The 17,892-nt window shown below is 38.9% G+C and overlaps 1 protein-coding gene across 1 annotated transcript; it reads right to left on the bottom strand.

Moving 5' to 3' along the window:
• Positions 1-231: 231 nt before the first annotated feature.
• On the bottom strand, positions 232-17,655 carry SLC25A30 (solute carrier family 25 member 30). Its single transcript, XM_065418808.1, has 9 exons — positions 17,579-17,655; positions 15,690-15,837; positions 14,128-14,222; positions 13,683-13,768; positions 11,167-11,262; positions 7,127-7,251; positions 6,175-6,310; positions 1,278-1,358; positions 232-273 (listed from the first exon to the last, which is right to left on the bottom strand). The coding sequence occupies exons 1-9, from the start codon at positions 17,640-17,642 to the stop codon at positions 232-234; spliced, it is 873 nt and encodes a 290-aa protein (XP_065274880.1). The 5' UTR covers positions 17,643-17,655.
• Between the last annotated feature and the right edge of the window lie 237 nt (positions 17,656-17,892).

The following is a 17,892-nucleotide window of genomic DNA, read 5'->3' as shown; positions in this document are numbered from 1 at the left end:
TATTTCAATAATTGGTGCATAGCATTTGGCATATCAGTTAAGCATCCTCAGTTCTGAGATCATTTTATGTATAGTCTTGATTTACAATGTTCTTCTGATGCTCTTACTGCGTTTTGCCAGCAAGTCCTATGCTCCGATGAGAAAACACTGAAGAGCATTTTTAAAAAGATGCCTTGAGTTCAAATACCATGTCAGCACAGTTTACTGATTTATTACACAATCTAGCATCTTTCAGAAATCCAATTTCTTCAGCTGTTCATATGTCAAAAAGAACTGGTGCAATTAGTCAAGGAAAACAATTGCAGATATCTGCATTTTTTGTTTTAACACATTTGTGATGCATAATACCTACCACATTCATTTAACTATCGACTGCAGGCCTGTGGAACTTTGGTCTCCCATTAAATGCCTCCTAACACAACCACCAGTCCACCACAAGACAAGTCACTCCTCTCCATCAGTTGCTATAATGTTCCCTATAGTCCTGGGCACAGAGAACTCTAGGGAACATTGTAGCAAACTGCTAATGGGGAAACTTGTTTCAGTGCATGTTACTCTCATCAACAGGATCCTCCTCCTAGTACAGCCTAATCCTTCCCCAGATTCTATCCCAAGCACCTTAAACATGCAAGTTAGAATTGGGGAAAGGTCAAAGAGGCCATAATAGGAAAGGAACCCACAGTCTTTTTGCCTCTTATCTTCTTAGTGGGTGAAACTATGAAGGTGTGTAGATTCTTGTTTGTGGGAAGAGAGAAAGGAATATTACAGCTGCCTCTTAGCGTCTCACAAAACAATGAGAACTTAAGGATAAATAGATGGCAAATGGTCTACTGTACAAGTTGCATAATAGGGTAGAAAATGGTGTGTGAAAAGATCTGTGACCATCTGCAAACAGTTTTTTTAATGCAGAAAATAAAACTCAAACAGCAAAACCCCCCAAATTGTTAATTGACCTGGTCACTAGTATGTCAACTAAACACTGCAATCTAAAAACAAGCAAATGGGAAATTGGGAGCTAAAGGAAAATGTGTTTTGAAAAAAAGATTATATTCAGAGGTTCAACTTTGTATAAATCTTAGGGAATATTAATACAATAGGTGCTGGTAATACTCCATTTATAAAGAGATGGAGAATAAATTTACTTTTATGCTGACAAGTTACACCAAATGTTTTATATGAAGCACAATTCACTAGTCAATTGTCTCTCTACTCAATGCCCACTGCTCATCACAAAAAAGAGTTTAATAAATATTTTCAAACACTTCTGAAAAGGATACGATAATATTCCAAGGACCGAGTCTCAACCAGTTTGGCCAGAATCCTTTATATAAAGCAAAAAAGCCTTCATACCTCCATGTCTGAAACAAATATTTTAAAACCACATATGAATGAGAAAAGAGTGACAACTTTCATTGAAAGATTATAGCCAAAGAACAGCTAATACTTAACATAATGAACGCCATTACAAAGTGCTCTGTGCTACCACAGGAGGAAGACACTTGGTTCAATTCACAGTAATAGTCTCTTACCTCATAGCAACTCAGACTGGGAATGTTGCAGAATTACTGCCCATCCAGTTTTTGGACAAAGACAAGAATCATGACTACCTCTCCAAAACCTTTCAGGGGGAGTTTGGCATTTAAATCTGCTGATCAGTGACCTTCTTGTGGAATCAGCAATAGGACAGCAGGAGTTTCCAACGTCAGACTGAGTAAGTTAAGACCTTACTTTAACCACAACAATTTTCACTGCTCTATATTTAAATTAAATAATCCACATTGACAGCAACATTATAGAACTAATTTAACTTTACTAGTAAAGAGGTATTACAAACTAAATTTAAGCCCAGTGAGGGTTATTTTTGTCCAGTAAAGGAACATGAAATATTAGACATAATATTAAGAATCAGACCTAGTCAAAAAAGTTTAAGATTGTTTTTTTGAAAATCTTCCCCCACATTTTTGAAGTTTTAAAAGTTTCAGCTGCTCTCAAGAAACGTTTAACATATAACTTTCATTTAGACTCAAACAGAGCAGATTAATATGGGACTATAGGCAAAAACTCGAGTCTCCTTGAAGAAATAATTTCCATTTTCAAAGACAATTTTATGTTGTGTTGCTTTAAAAAGGGATCTTTCATTTACACTGGGCCCACAATTTTCCCTTCCCAGTCATCCACTATATACAAAGAATAATATTAGGTTTTATGAATTATGGGGAAAGATTAGTATATTTTTAAAACAGCTTGCATTGCAAAGTTTTTGGAGGGAGATTTAACTTCCCATGCGGCATTGTGAACCCAAACAGCAAGTTGGTTCCCCATTGCTCTGTTTAAACTTCCTCAGTGAAGACTAGGAAACCCACACCTGAAATCTGTGACACAGGGTATGTCCACACCACAAATTAAGGACTAAATGTAGCAGGGCTAGGCATACCCACACTGGCTTTGATTTAGCTAGTGAGGGTAACAGTTAAGATGTGACAGTATGGGCTAGCCATCCCAACACAAGCCCACTGGGGATCCTAGGTATGTACTCCAGCAGCTAGCCCGCACCAAGGTTCGTGCTACCATATCTTCATTGCCACTGTTACCAGTACTAAATTAAAGTTATAGCATAGATAGGCATATCAACACTAATTGCCCCTTAATTTGCAGCACAAACATATCCATGTTTCCTGTTGCTATTTGGGCTACATAAAGGTGATTTTTTTTTTTTTTTTTTTTAAAGCATGAACCTTTACAAATACATTTTAAAAACACAAAGCAACATGTAATGACAAGACATCAGACCCTAAGAACAGCCATATTTACTCAGAGCAATGGCCCATCCAACCAAGCATCCTGTCTCTGACAATGGCCAGTGCTAGACTCTTCAGAAGGAATGAAGACAACAGGGCAATTTTAAGTGATCCAGCCTGTAGTCCAGTCCCAGGCTCTGGCAGTTGCATGCTTAGGGACACCCAGAGCATGTGGTTACATCCCTGATCATCTTGGCTAACAGCCATTGATGGACCTACCTTCCATGACCTTATCTAATTCTTTTTGAACCCACTTTTACTTTTAGCCTTCACAACATCCTCTGGCAACGAGTTCCACAGGTTGACTGTGCATTGTGTGAAGTACTTATGTTTGTTTTAATTCTGCTGCCTATGAATTTCATTGGGAGACCCCTAGTTTTTGTGTTATGTGAAGGGGTAAATCACACTTCCCTATTCACTTTCTCCATATCATTCATGATTTTAGACCTCTATCATATCCCCCTTAGTTGTCTCTTTTCTAAGCTGAACAGTCCCAGTCTTTTTAATGTCTCCTTGTATGGAAAAACTGTTCCATACTCCTAATTATTTTTATTACATTATAATTGGAAGCGGTGTGGCGAAAAGAATCTTTTTGAAGTACTGTAACACAACCAGACCTGTATGCAATACTCAGTGTGGACATACTATGCATTTATATAGTGGCATTCTGGATATTTTCTGTCTTCTTATCCCTTTCTTAAAAGTTCCTAACATTGTTAGCTTTTTTTTGACTGTTGCTGTATATTAAGCAGGTGTTTTCAGGGAACTATCCACTAGGACTCCAAGATCTCTTCCTTGAATGGTTAACAGCTAATTTAATGTGCATCATTGTGTGTGGACAATTGGGATTATTTTTTTCAATGTGTATTACTTTGCAGTTATCAACATTGAATTATATCTGCCATTTTGTTTCCCAGTCACTCAATTCAGTGAGATACCTTTGTAATTCTTAGCTTTAGACTTTACTATCTTGAGTAATTTTATATTATCTGCAAATTTTGCCACCTCACTGTTTACCCCTTTTTTCAGATCAGTTATGAATATGTTGAATAGGACTGGTCTCAGTACAGACACTGCTATTTACCTCTCTCCATTCTGAAAATTTACCATTTATTCCCACCCTTTGTTTCCTATTTTTTAACCAGTTACTGATCCATGAAAGTACCTTCCCTCTTATCCCATGACTCCTTACACTTTGCTTAAAAGCCTTTGGTGAGGAAAAAGTCCAAGTATATATCATATCTTTCGAATCACCATTATCCACATGCTTGTCGATCCCCTCAAAGTATTCTAATAGATTGGTGAGGCATGACTTCCCTTTACAAAAGCCATGTTGACTCTTCCCCAACATATTTTGTTCATTTATGTCTGATAATTTTGTTCTTTCCTAGCTGCAACCAATTTGCCTGGTACTGAAGTTAGGCTTACCAGCCTGTAATTCCCCAAGATCACCTCTGAAGTCTTTATATATTAAAAAAAAAAAAAAAAAAAAAAAAAAATAGGCATTACATTTGCTGCCCTCTTGTCGGGTAGAGAGGCTGATTTAAGCAATAGGTTATATAGCACAGTAGTAGTTATGCAATTTCATATTTGAGTTTTTTCAGGACTCTTGGCATCTGACAATGTAACTTGGCTGGAATTGTTAGGTAAATTTAAGGATTTCCTACAGTCCACAGTTAGGAGTGTTTCTGAAGCATGGATATCAGTCTCCTTCCACAATTTCACTTTGCTTTTTGGCTAAACATTCTATTTCTAACTTTAAATAATTCAAAGGTATCAAAAGTTTGAACAAGTGTCTCAAATCCTAGGTTCTGTTCCTTGTTAATGAAAGGCAGGGGTGTGCTTGACCTGTGACAGAAAGGAGCTCTCTATCAGAGATATCTAATATGCTGAGATATTACAATGAGTAACATTTAGCCCTATGCTGCTTCCTCTACGCTGGCATGTCAGATACAGAGGGGCCAGGGTTCTGATTTTGTCTCTAACAGTGATTTAGGCACAGGTGGGAGTTACCTAAAAACCTGCAACTGAAACAAATGGCCAGGTTGTATTTACTTCATGTTAGTTTCCAAGACAGCCTCCCCAAGAGACCTTGCAGGAGGTAATGACCCATAATCCTCTTACAGCAAAATAGTGTTCAGCACCAATCACCAAAATCAGTCTTTTCTACTGGCCCTAGCAGCTTCTTCTGGTACCATTTCCCTCCTTCACCAGCAGGTGGCCCTGTGTTAAATATTTTCCCCAAGTAGCCTGTAAGACAGTGGTCTCCAATCTTTTCACACACAAGATCACTTTTTGAATTTAAGATCAACTGACGATCTACCCCACCCCTTCCCCGAGGCCCTGCCCTGCTCACTCCATTCCCCGCTCTCAGCGCTCGCTCTTCCCCACCCTCACTCACTTTCACCAGGCTGGGGTAGGGGGTTGGGATGTGGGAGGGGGTGCAGGCTCTGGGCTGGGGCCAAGGGGTTCAGAGTGTGGGAGGGGACTCCAGGCTGAGCCTGGGGCAGGGAGGTGGGGTGCAAGTTCTGAGAGGGAGTTTGGTTGGTGCAGGGGCCGTAGAGACATGCCAGCAGCCAGCCGCTTCCAGGAGCAATGTGGGGCCATGGCAGGCAAGCAGGCCTGCCTGAGCCTCGCTGCACCACTGGACTTTTAGCAGACTTTTAGAGATTGTGATCAACTGGCAGAGGCTCCAGGATCGACCAGTCTATCACGATCGACAGGTTAGTGACCACTGCTGTAAGAAGTGGGTTAAGAAGATACAGTAGCCACCACAGGGGGAAGCTGCCAGTCTTAAGCCATAGACTACGGGCACTACAGTGGCAATGCTTCAGCACCGTAGCTGTGCTGCTGTAGCATAGACACTTCTATAGCGACAGAAGCTGTCAACCTTGGGAGGTCCCTATATTCAGGAAACTTGAAAAATTCTCATTTCTCCTTGTCCCCAATATTTCAATAAGTATTTTCATGATAAGATTTTCATTACCTTTTTAAAAAGTGTGCTCATATCAGAAGAATTCCCCGTTAGTATACCTGACCTAAATACCAGAAGGAACAAATTCATATATGTTCCTCCATGCTGCAGACAGACCTCCTTGCTTTCCATCAACACAGAATAATTTTTACACAGCAGAAGGTGGGAGAGGTGGGGCATGATTTGAGTCCAAAACTTTGAAAGATGCACATGGCACAGCAAGTTCAAAAGTTAAAATGGATTATTCCCAGAGTTCTCTCTAAAATAATTCCTGCACCACAGAAGTGGCTTTCTAGAACAGCTAACAATTTCTATCCACAATGCAGAAAACCCTCTAATTCATGTTTGATATCACAAGATTGTATAAAAGTTACCACTAGTTGCTATACACTTTGTACTTACTTGTAACAAGCAATCCAAAGTACCCTTGTACCCTGAATGTGTTCCATCTTGAAATCTCTGATTCATCATCCGTGTCCTCACAACATCAACTGGATTTGATGCAAGTGCTCCAGCTAATCCACAGGTGAAGCTTGAGCTAATGAAAGATGAACCATTATAAAAATATGACCTACTACAAGCAACTTAGAAGTATACAGAAACACCCCTTCTCTTATGGAAAATTAAAAATATCTATGCTATAGCTAAAAGTTGTGTTTGCATTTCTATTAATAAACTACTTTTTCAGTTAGTTTACCTGAAAAAAAAAATCACAAGCTAAGACTTGTTTTATACATACATACATATATTAAATTAAATTAAATTAAATAAATGGAGATATCCTATCTCCTAGAACTGGAAGGGACCTTGAAAGGTCATCGAGTCCAGGACCCTGCCTTCACTAGCAGGACCAAGTACTGATTTTTGCCCCAGATCCCTAAGTGGCCCCCTCAAGGATTGAACTCACAACCCTGGGTTTAGCAGGCCAATGCTCAAACCACTGAGCTCCCACCCACCCACACAAAATCAGGAAGAAGTTTCACACTTTAAAAATCCATCCTGATATTTTCAGAGTAGTAAACACATTTTAGTTTCAGCCTTTATATACACACCTAATTTAGGTATTTTGAACAATAAAAATATCTACACATGTCAAAAAAATACATAAATAGCACAAAAACTATTAGCTTCCATGGCATGAAATGGCATTTGAAATAATACTACAAGTAAACATTTAAATACACTAGAAGTATATTTACATCTCAACTGATAGTGAGAAAAAAACAAAATGTGAGATCCAATTATATTCTCTGAAGAATCCAACATTAAGGGATTAATGTGTAACCTCTGAAAGGGGATTTAATCATACAAATAAATCTTTGTAAACTTAACTCTTATGCCTGTTCAAACTTACAGAAAGTGAGTATACACAGTGTCTCCCATGAGTCCAGACATAATTATGTGCTTCTTGGTGAGATCATAGACCGGCAGCTCCACTCCCACAACAATAGCAGCTCTCTGAGCTGTTAGGGACACCCCCTGGCAAAACAAATGTATAAGGTTTGAGATATTTTAAAAACTGCATCATTTTTATGTCTGGTTGAAGATAACTCAGAAATACCATTACATTTTAGATTAAATGCACCTAGGAAATATTCATAAAACAAGTTTTGTATACTGAGAAAATACACTCTATAAAGATTGTTTTAAAAAAAAATGAAGTGGTGTATGGTATAAAGGTGTGTAAATGTACTGCTTGTAAAAGATCCCAGACAGACCACCCTAGTGACTGGAGATAATTTGCGAACAGATAACGCACAGCGGCAATCCAAGCTTCCCCATACTGCCCCAGCAAGATCTCAGCCATGACCTACAGCAGATGTTCTCAAACTGAAGTCTATGGACTGCTGCTGGTAGTCTGCAGAGAGCTGGCAGGCTGGTGCTGGCTCGTCTTTCAGTCAGCTGAGAGAAACCAAGAATATTGAGGGGGGAAGATGAAATGGAAAGCAAAAGTAGATGGACTGCATTTTTCAAAAAGACTAACCACTAACTGTTCTCAACAGGTGGAAAAGCAAATATTTTTCATGCATAGAATTTCAGTAGTGGCCACAGAGATTTTCTGTAATCATGAATGGCTTACGAGGCAGTCCATGACACGCTAACATACAAGTTCATTAAATATTATTTAATGCCAAGTACAGTTTATTTTAAACACTGTCGTGCTTTTCATCAGCGGATCATAACATGTTTTACAGAGGGCTTCCCACACCATTTAAATGGCTAATACCCAATTCCTCCAAACTGCAGAAATTATTCAAATTTTGCAGATGGGAAAAAGATGTCCACAGCTTAAGTAACTACTTCAAGTTCACGTGGTTCTCGGTAGAACTTGGAATAAAATCCCATTCTCCAGACCCATGCCTTAACCCACGGGATCACAAGAAACGGACCACTGAACAACTCCTCTACTACCCTGGGCTAAGTTTGAACCAGAAAACTATAAATCAAATCAAGAGACTATTCAAATGACCAATCCCCAGAACCATCTGGTCCCTGCTTTCACAGACATTCATCTAATGATGTGAGCTGCCCCATACTGAAGCTATTTAACAAAACCAGCCCTGCTCTTGAACCAGGCTATAATATATTTAAAGATGTCTTTCAATTTTAAGTCAGCGAGTAAAGGTATATACAGTTAAAATAAATTCTATATACAGTTAAAAGAGACCTAGATAAATTCATGGAGGTTAGCCATTAATGGCTATTAGCCAGGATGGGTAAGGAATGGTGTCCCTAGCCTGTCTGTCTGTCAGAGGGTGGAGATGGATGGCAGGAGAGAGATCACTTGATCATTACCTGTTAGGTTCACTCCCTCTGGGGCACCTGGCATTGGCCACTGTCGGCAGATAGGATACTGGGCTGGATGGACCTTTGGTCTGACCCAGTATGGCCATTCTTATGTTCTTATTGTCGCAATACTCCTTGTAAGTGTTATAACTTGAGGTTAATTCGTTAGTTAATGGAAGAGTTCTATTCCCTGTGCCAAGGAAATATTTTACCCTCACCAATATAAGTAAAGTTTTCAGCTAGAGAGAGGATAACTTTTGTCAATAACTTATAGCAGAGCTAAGGTTGAGAAGCCCCATTTAAAGGCTAACTCCAAGTGTTCTAATATCCACATACTTATTCAGATTGCCTTGAAATTAGCTGTCCTTCAAAGGGTGAGCTGAGTTAAGTATCCAAATTTGGGGTTATTTGAGCAAAGGAGTCCCTGTGAAAAATAGGAGATCCTTAAAAAAAAAAAAAAAAAACCCGACAGTTTAATGTTAACACATTCTACTAATGTGTTTTGTGCAGATATGGGGCTTAAATCATTGCTCTGATCATACCCCAGATTTATCCCAGGTAGTGCATGGCAAGCACTACCTCTTTGGGGAAGTAATATTGAAAATGTTGATCAAAAAAGAGTTAAACTTTCTAAAGAGGTCTGCACTCAATGTTCATGTGCCAAATAGATTACAAAGTACACGTGCAGAAAATCTAGCCAAGAGGTTTCTAGTCAGCCAGTTTCCACATGACTTGGGTGGCTCATGGGGACATGATACGGTCATTGAACTTGAGCTACACACAGCAATAAGTTTGAAACCTACACTTGGCAGAAATCTTTGAAACATCTATTTGCATATTTTGTACAATCCCCTTGTACCAGGGTATTTTTTTGGGGTGGAGGGGATAGATACTCTGAGTACAGCAGGTAATTCAGAAGGTGCTCAAACTATTTCTTAGGAGAAAATAAGTTACACATGCAAACAATTGCTGGGAGGATTAGAGGCAGAGGAGTGGGGGAGGGGCTGAGTAAGGGAAGGGGAGAGGAAGAGGTTGGGGGCTCAAGTCAGAGAGTGGGAGCCTGTCAGCTCCCCATTTTCCCCTCCTGTGTGCCAGGATCTGGGAAAGTTCTACCCGTTTGGGGATAGAAGCCCCCTCTGCTCTCCTTGTGAGCTAGGATCAAGGTAAAGCACATTGAAACCTCTAAAAACCAGGAAATGAGTCAAGGTGACTCCCCTGCATGGGGTAGACCAGATAGGTTTCCCCCGCTTTCCCCAAACCTGCCTGAAGCAGGGGCAAAGGGGGCCCAGTCTATCTAACCAAGGAAGTGTGCAATCCTCCAGTAAGCTGCTGCCCATCACATGTATGCAGCAGAGGGTGCCACATCATATTTATGCAGCAAGGAACAACCTTCTATATGCTAATGGCTAAATGGGACTAGAAAGGGAGGGTGAGCTAGATGCTGGCTTGGGGCTAGATGTTGCAGGGAATGGTGGGGAAAGAGTGGTGAAGGACAGAGACACCCGTCTTCTCTCACTTGCTTAGTTACTGAAAATGCCATGTAATAGACAGTTTGTCCCAAACTCCTGATAGTTTTGAGTCCTCTCACCAGTCCTGTCAGCAGTTATACCCTCCAAAACATTTCAAAGCATGACCACTGTCCCCATTCCACTATAACAAAGTGCACAGGAAGGTGGAAGCGTAAATAGGAATCACATAACCATGTGGCCTAGTAGAGAGCATAGAACTGGGACTCAGACCTGGGATCTACACCTCTAACCCGATATAATGCTGTCCTCGAGAGCCAAAAAAATCTTACTGCGTTATAGGTGAAACCGCGTTATATTGAACTTGCTTTGATCCACCGGAGTGCGCAGCCCCGCCCCCCCGGAGCACTGCTTTACCGCGTTATATCCAAATTTGTGTTATATCGGGTCACGTTATATCGAGGTAGAGGTGTATTTCTGGCTATGCCACTGACCCGCTGGGTGAATAATATAATGATGTTAACCTCCTTTGTAAAGTTTCGTGATCTACTGATGAAAAATGCTATGAGCTAGACATCACCACTAGCCATGGTAGCATCTCAACTGCAAACCTATGAAATAACCAACTGCATAAATGACCACTAACTCCTACAAAAAAATATTACTCAAACTAGGAAGCTCACTGACAAGAAACGTCATTAACCTGGAGTTAACTTTGCTCAGTGATGTCTTGAACCCTTCCAGAATGTCAAGTTTAGTGACATTCAAACCTCTGAAAACCAGGAATTGAAGAGGTAATGGTCATGCCAACGTAACCTGAACTCTACCCTAGTATGTCCATAAACTCTCACTCTTGTACACTACACTCCTTTTGTAAAATGGAGATAGACTCATCACCTCTTTGGAGTAGTATCTACATACATTAATACTTCTCAACTGCTTTTGAAATCCTTGAATGGCAAGCAATATAGCAGTAAAAAATAGACACATATATACAACTTTAGGTACATGTTACACCAATATTTTGGCCGACATTGCAGAACTACATGCAACAATATGTACAATAGTAAATGGATTTTTTTTTTATGCACTATTGCAAGAACGACCTCAGAAAAGTTAGTGTAATAGTTGAAGAACTTACTTTCCATAGTCCTCTAGTGCCTTCTTTTTGGTAAATTTGTATGAAATTGCCCATCATTCCTCCTTGAATCACACTGCCTTGGGCCTGCATTCTGATCTAAGGCAGCCCAAAACAAAAAGCAGTTATCAGTTTTCAAACACTAAAAACAATAATTTAGTCGAGTTTCTCAACCTTACGAAGAGGCGCTGCAAAATAACACAGTTTAAAATATTTTCAAAATATGATCTCTGCTTCTTAACTATACAAGTATGGACTGACTGCATCATGGTAATACCAGCTATCTGTAGATATGTATCAGCTATCCTTTGACTACAGCTGCTATATTTGGAACAGTTGAATTTGAACTAGTACTTGGTGTAGCTTTTAAATTAGTTACCACAAATCACTGCTATTTTTGAATTGGTGCATTAACATGTAGATTAGATTGACAGAAGACTTCTGCATGGTGTCCGTTACAGCGTTCTCCCTGAACTCACCAGCTACATCTGAACACAAAAGGTCAATATGATGAGAGCAACAGAGGGTCCTGTGGCACCTTTAAATATGATGAGAGTTTCAGCTCGGAAGAACTATGTACTTGACTTTTTCGATTTAAAATTAAAGACTGATTTTTCAAGGACAAATTGCTGGATTCATGGCAAGTGTGACAAGCAAATGAGTTCACCCCTAATTTTGGGAGTTAATAGTGTCACCCAGCCCAGCATACATACCATCACTATGGAATGGAGCCTGTCACAAGTTCAGGGCAACTGCAGCTGTATTCTCCCTCTATGGTCCAGAAAGGGCACCCCCCCTCTAGGCTTCCAGCTCCACAACCATTGCCTCTTCAGTGGAGACATGCATCTCTGTCCCTTCTGACTGGGGTATTTACAGGCTGCATACATTCCTGACCATGTGATTTTCCCAGCAAAAGAGAGACTAAGCAGGCACGATTCAAGTCTCTCCTCTGAGACAATACACAGTGTGATTGTCAGTTATGAGTTACCACACTGCTATTTCTAAGCAATCAGATTTATTCTTAAGGTAGAAAGCATTACAGAGAAAACACCAGAAACATTAAAACCTGCATACATGCTAATAAGCTTGCCAGAGATCACCCCCACAATACAACAAGGACTCTGATTGGTGATTAGTCCTTCAAACCCCACCCACGTAGCAGTGCTCCCTATGGTCGTAAGTTCATCACACCTTCAACTCAGAACAAGTGCTCAGTCTTATGTGGCCTCAGTAGGCCACATTCTTTTCAACTCTTCCCTAAAGATTGGGGCCCACCTTGGACCAGAAGTCCTGTCCATTTGCAGATTAGAATGGCCCTGAACCTGTTTAAAACCAGGCTCTTTATCCAAAAATCTTTTCTTTGTCCATTGGTTCCTGGAGAAACCCGTTTGACCTAGGTTATACGGAGCTCTGCAGAGGTAGCTTCAAAGGGCCAATAACCAGAAGAATTATGTTAGCATCACCCTTCTTCTAAAAAAAAAAGTTATACACAATCTCATAACACAAACAATTGCATTTTTAATACAATGAACTCCAGTGACATTTAACTTAATTCATTAAAGTCTGTCCAGGGTATTGTCCTCTGTCACATAGTACACTATTATTCCAGAATGGAGCCGATAAAGGCTTACCTGTGTTGATACTTCCACTACCCCTTCTATGAAATGGGAGGTTGTAAATTTGTTTTCAGTCTATTTTATTTGAGAGGAAGGAGGACTAAAATTAGGCACTATGTAAAAAGCAAGATTTCTTCCCCCTCAATTCTCAGGAAACTATAGCATGTGCAGAAGCAGCCAAGTAATCTCAGGCCATGATCTTGTAAGTTAAATAAGATCAACCTTACCAGTACTTGGACAGGAGATACCCACAAATTTTAAAACTGTTGCTGAAAACGTGGTGTGGGTGATTTCATTAGGTGGCACTCTGCTCAAGTCATTAATGCACCATGCAGGGGCATTGTTTCAAAGGGGCACTGTGCTACTAGTTTTTCATATGAGACAATGGAGATCCTAACCTACTGGATTTTTTTTTCTAGAACCCTAATACTTCTTCCAACCTAGAGATTTCTGGATGTCCGTGATGGGTCAGTGGTCCTTTACATACTTCCAAATGAACAGCATTGTAAGCAGTGTAGGTCAACTCACAGATTTTTTAAATTTAGAGTACAGCTTCAGCACATGTCAAGTTTGGGGCAAGGGGAGGGCAAGAGCAACTTTAGTAGTTCATTGTGCTCTGAAGCAAGAAAAAAAAAAGTAAGTAATCAAGTGGTTCTCCTTGCCTCCAAGGACACTGATTTCATCTAATTGCATGCCTCCAGCTGACCAGCATGCCTGGAGGGAAATTTCTATAGTTCAGTTCTTCCCCTGGAACCTTTCTGAACTATTAAGTAATTTGCAAAAAGTGAGTATATTTAAAGCAATACAACACAGCATGCAACGATCATCAGTAGACTGTTCTCATCTCAAGAATACAAAGGAACCTATGCCGAAAATAGAAACTTGATAAAAAATACCACTTACCTTCAAAACATCTGTAGGGTTGGCAATAGATGATGAAATCACCCCCGAAAGAATGCCACATAATACATTTATCACCAGGGTTTCATCTATTCCAGAAGCAAAAACAAATTCTCAGCCACAGGCTTTTACACTGTGATAAGACATCAAGTGCAAGTCAATGCTTTACTTCTTTAATGAAAGTCAGTTGAAAGTAAGGAGCTATACCCTCAAAGTCAATTTTTTTTTTTTTTTTTTTTTTTTTTTTTTTTAAGATAGCTCAATTTTTATTGGAATTTCATCTGCAGAACCATTTTTACAATGAATAAATATGAAGCTGATGCATACATACATTTCATTGATACAATACAATGTATGTATGCATCATATGACCGATATGGAAACAATACAAACAACTAGATGAACTATATTAACAAGCAGTGGTAACAAAGCTGAAAAACCCACTCACCTTCTGGTTGCTCAACAAACATTCTCTTCAAGCTTTGGTAAGTGCCTATTTTTATTGTTCCATATGAAGCCTGGCGTAACATTGCAGGGGCAATCCTATAAAAATAGGAAGAAGCAGATAACTTGTATCTTCAAAGCTTCCTGAAGTCTCAGTAACCACAAATAAGGTTTATTCAACAAATTTTTAGAGTAGAATACGCTGAACTCAGGTTATGCACAAAAAGTGAAAGGTTTGTTCATTTAAACCAGATTATTTCAGAACCAGTACAGATAGGGGGAAGGCTTTCAGTAAAGATTATATTCAAGTATGAAAGAAATGAAGGTGCGGTGGTACTACCAACCCTTTTAAAAGGGTGGAGGAAAAAACCTGACCACAGTGACTGCCATAATGAATACTGGTACTAATTTAGCAATCATTTCCTACTTGGCCACTAGCTGAAAATCTAAAAATCGATGTATACAGAACAAAAGATATTCTTTGAATAATGTTTTAAAACAGTATTTAAGATTTCCTGCAACTTGATGTGGTACTTTGAAAGTATCGCCCGACATTAACAGTGGGAGTTTAAAACTTGATGTCACTAAAGTATAAAAGCTACATTTGAATACAAATATGCACAGCACATGTATGTTTCAATTTTATGTCAGCTACAATGAGAGAATACCAGTTTTTCACTTTTGTGTAGGAAAACAAATCTCTTAAAAATATGGTCACCACTGATTTCATAAGAAACAGGATTTTTTTTAATCTAATGACCTATAAAAATCACAACAGTGAAAGCCAAATGGATTTTTACTGCTATTGTTATAGTTGACGCATTGCATGTGCAACGATATACTATGACATAAGATGATTTTGCTACTACAAGTTTACTACACCTAAGCTCTAATACAAACGTATCACACTCATTCTTCATTTCTATGCTAGTTCATGCTTGTATTAATCATCAGTTCAGTAGAGATGTTAACCCTACAAATGGACTCCCAAGGACACCACACAAATGAAGTTGGTTATCACTTGGCAAATGAAGTTGGGATTTAAATTTACTTTTGCCATCACTAATATGAAATGATATACCTGACTTACATTAGTGGATGGAGGGTTATCGTACAATATAGTAGTAAAAATGACTTCTCAATAACTTACATGGAAGTTATATGGTATCTTATTGGTCTATTTGGATGAATTTTCCAAAAATATAATGCATTGTGAAATACAGTTATAACAGTACACCTACAATCTCAAAACGAACTATGAAAAACCTCCCTTCTACTACAGTGGGTAAGTTTTATTAAAAAATAAGATGCCATTCACACGTAGCAATTACCATGATGTAAAAATATTGTACTTTGAAATTATGCACTATTTTCTGAACCATTTCTATTCAAATACTTTGTCCGATGTGGCCTGCCTCTCCCCCACGATCTTTTTTAAGTGGGGCTAACTAAAAAAAAAAAAATCATTTATAAAATCCAATACTATTGTATGCGACCGTATTTTTTCATAAACTGTCCCAAAATTCACAAATGCAAACTGGTTACATAAGGTATATTTTATTTTACCCAGAATATAGTGCTTTCAACCCTTCTTCTCTCCATATCCTCACTAGTGCATGCACCATTCCTCTGTAACGAATCTCTTTAAATTTGGCATCATTAGTTTGACCTTGAACCTGGAGACGTGTTTTGGTCAGATCAATTGGGAAAGTACCTTAAAGTCAGGGGAGGAAAACATATATTAATTTAACATGAAACATTTGTCTAGCCAAAGCAGATCCATAATAAACAAAAATGTTAACATAATGTAGAACCTCAGTGTTTTCTAAAGACAAGAGAAAATGTATAATTAGTTGCAGGCTAACAGAGCTTGTCATTTGTACTCAAATGAAGAACCATAATAGATGGCTTTATAGAGAGCTCTACAGTAGCAGCCTGTGCTTTAATATCAAGTTATAGAGAGACAAAACAGGAACTTCAGTTTCTTATGTGGTTTGTAGCAGAACACCTGGACCTGCAAATCCCCTTGATCATGTGATTAGTTCCCACTGACATCAGTGCAACTATGGACATGAACAAGAATTACTTATATGAGAAAAGGTCTTCAGAATTTGGCTCTAAATGGGTGCAGCTTAAAAGCAGACTCTCAAAGTTCATTTTCTGTGAGATTATACATCAATAGCTATACTGTGTTACTTGTCGTTAGTGAAAAATTTGATTCAGCCGATTTAGACTGTGCGCGCTAAATTATACTCATGATGTTAAGTGAATTGAAAGGCTATCATGATTTTACTTTGCTGTTAGATGTTTCAAGCTGTACACAAGGGCAAAAATTTTGGGAATCAGAAACTGTACAGGCACTTATTGTCTACAAATTTAAGAAAATTATTTCTTCCAAAAAAGGAATTGCTCCTGATAATACGTTACACAAATTCTCTCAAGGCCTGAGGAAGAAATGGCTGCTTCTTCACATCTACCCCCATAATCTCTGGGCACGTCTTCACTACCCGCCGATTCGGCGGGTAGCAATCGATCTATTGGGGATCGACTTATCGCGTCTAAAATCGATCCCCGATGGCTCTTCCATCGACTCCGGAAATCCACCGCAGCAAGAGGCGGAAGCGGAGTCGACGGCGGCACGGCAGCGGTCGACTCGCCGTCGTCCTCACAGCCAGGTAAGTCGACCTAAAATACGCCACTTCAGCTACACTATTCACGTAGCTGAAGTTGCGTATCTTAGGTCGACCCCCCCCCATAGTGTAGACCTAGCCTCTATTTGCGTTATAACCCCTGTTATAAGATCACTACCATATTTTATCATAATACTCTATTGGACAGCTATAAATAACAATGAAAATTCTCATATAAATAAGCGTAGATGCAGTACTCTAGTTCACCATTTACTTGACTGCTGTTATTTCTATTTTCTATATCTCTACCATCTGTAAAATTCTGTTCAAAAATTCGACAGACTAAATTGAAATTGCTTGTCACATGAGACCTAAAGCCAATAAGATCAGTACTATTTCCAATACCACATTTCCAGATCTCAATGCCACAAATTCACACACAAAAATCCAGCATTCAAGACTTCCCCCTTTAATAAAAATTTAAGGGGCACTCAAGGATATCTTGGAGCAAACAATTCCTCAATTCCTTTTTCTTTAAAAAACCAAGTTAACATGACAAACTTTTATTTGGCAATATGAAAGAACACTTGAGTATCATCAATTGGGTTGGTGACTATTTTTCTCCTTTACTTCAAAAATACATTTTAGACAAAAAGCAACAATAGCCCTTCAAAATTTAAGTTCTTCTGGACGCACTTTTAAATATAAGTTAGTAATCTATTGCAGTAGCTATTTTATTTTTCACACTAGATAAATTTGTGAGTTGAAACTGAACCTCCTAATGTAGGATAAGTCATGCAAACAGTTAGAAGATTAACTACTTACCACATTCTGCAGTGATTGAAGCTAAGCCTCCATAAACAAATGGCTTCCAGTTCAGTGCCGACATTCTTCTGGATTCTTCTTTCTATAAGAGGCAGCAACAGCTTTTAATAGGTATTTGAAAGATACAAAATATTAGTATTTTTAGGAGAACTATATTGCCCAATATTCTGAACTTGTTACTAATATTCCTCCCTCAAATGCATTTTTTTTTTTTTTACTACAGCAGCAAGAGATCTAGACTATAATGTGTGTCACTGTACAGTAAACTGATACAGCAAAGCACTGTATTACACATTAGGAAGCTTGGCATGCTT

Source organism: Emys orbicularis, chromosome 1 (genome assembly GCF_028017835.1).
Source record: "Emys orbicularis isolate rEmyOrb1 chromosome 1, rEmyOrb1.hap1, whole genome shotgun sequence".
Lineage (NCBI taxonomy): Eukaryota > Metazoa > Chordata > Testudines > Emydidae > Emys > Emys orbicularis.
The sequence above is the reverse complement of the archived record's forward strand: the minus strand, read 5'-3'. Positions and strand labels throughout refer to the sequence as shown.

What these genes read in the sequence shown, in the direction of transcription:
- SLC25A30 (XM_065418808.1), bottom strand. Translation starts at nt 17,642, where the DNA reads ATGTCGGCACTGAACTGGAAGCCATTTGTTTATGGAGGCTTAGCTTCA. An exon ending in GCACTAGAGGACTATGGAAA is followed by an intron (nt 7,252 to 11,166) that starts GTAAGTTCTTCA and finishes TTGTTTTGCCAG; the next exon opens with GGGGTGTCCCTAACAGCTCA. An exon ending in ACTGTGTATACTCACTTTCT is followed by an intron (nt 6,311 to 7,126) that starts GTAAGTTTGAAC and finishes ATCTTTCATTAG; the next exon opens with CTCAAGCTTCACCTGTGGAT.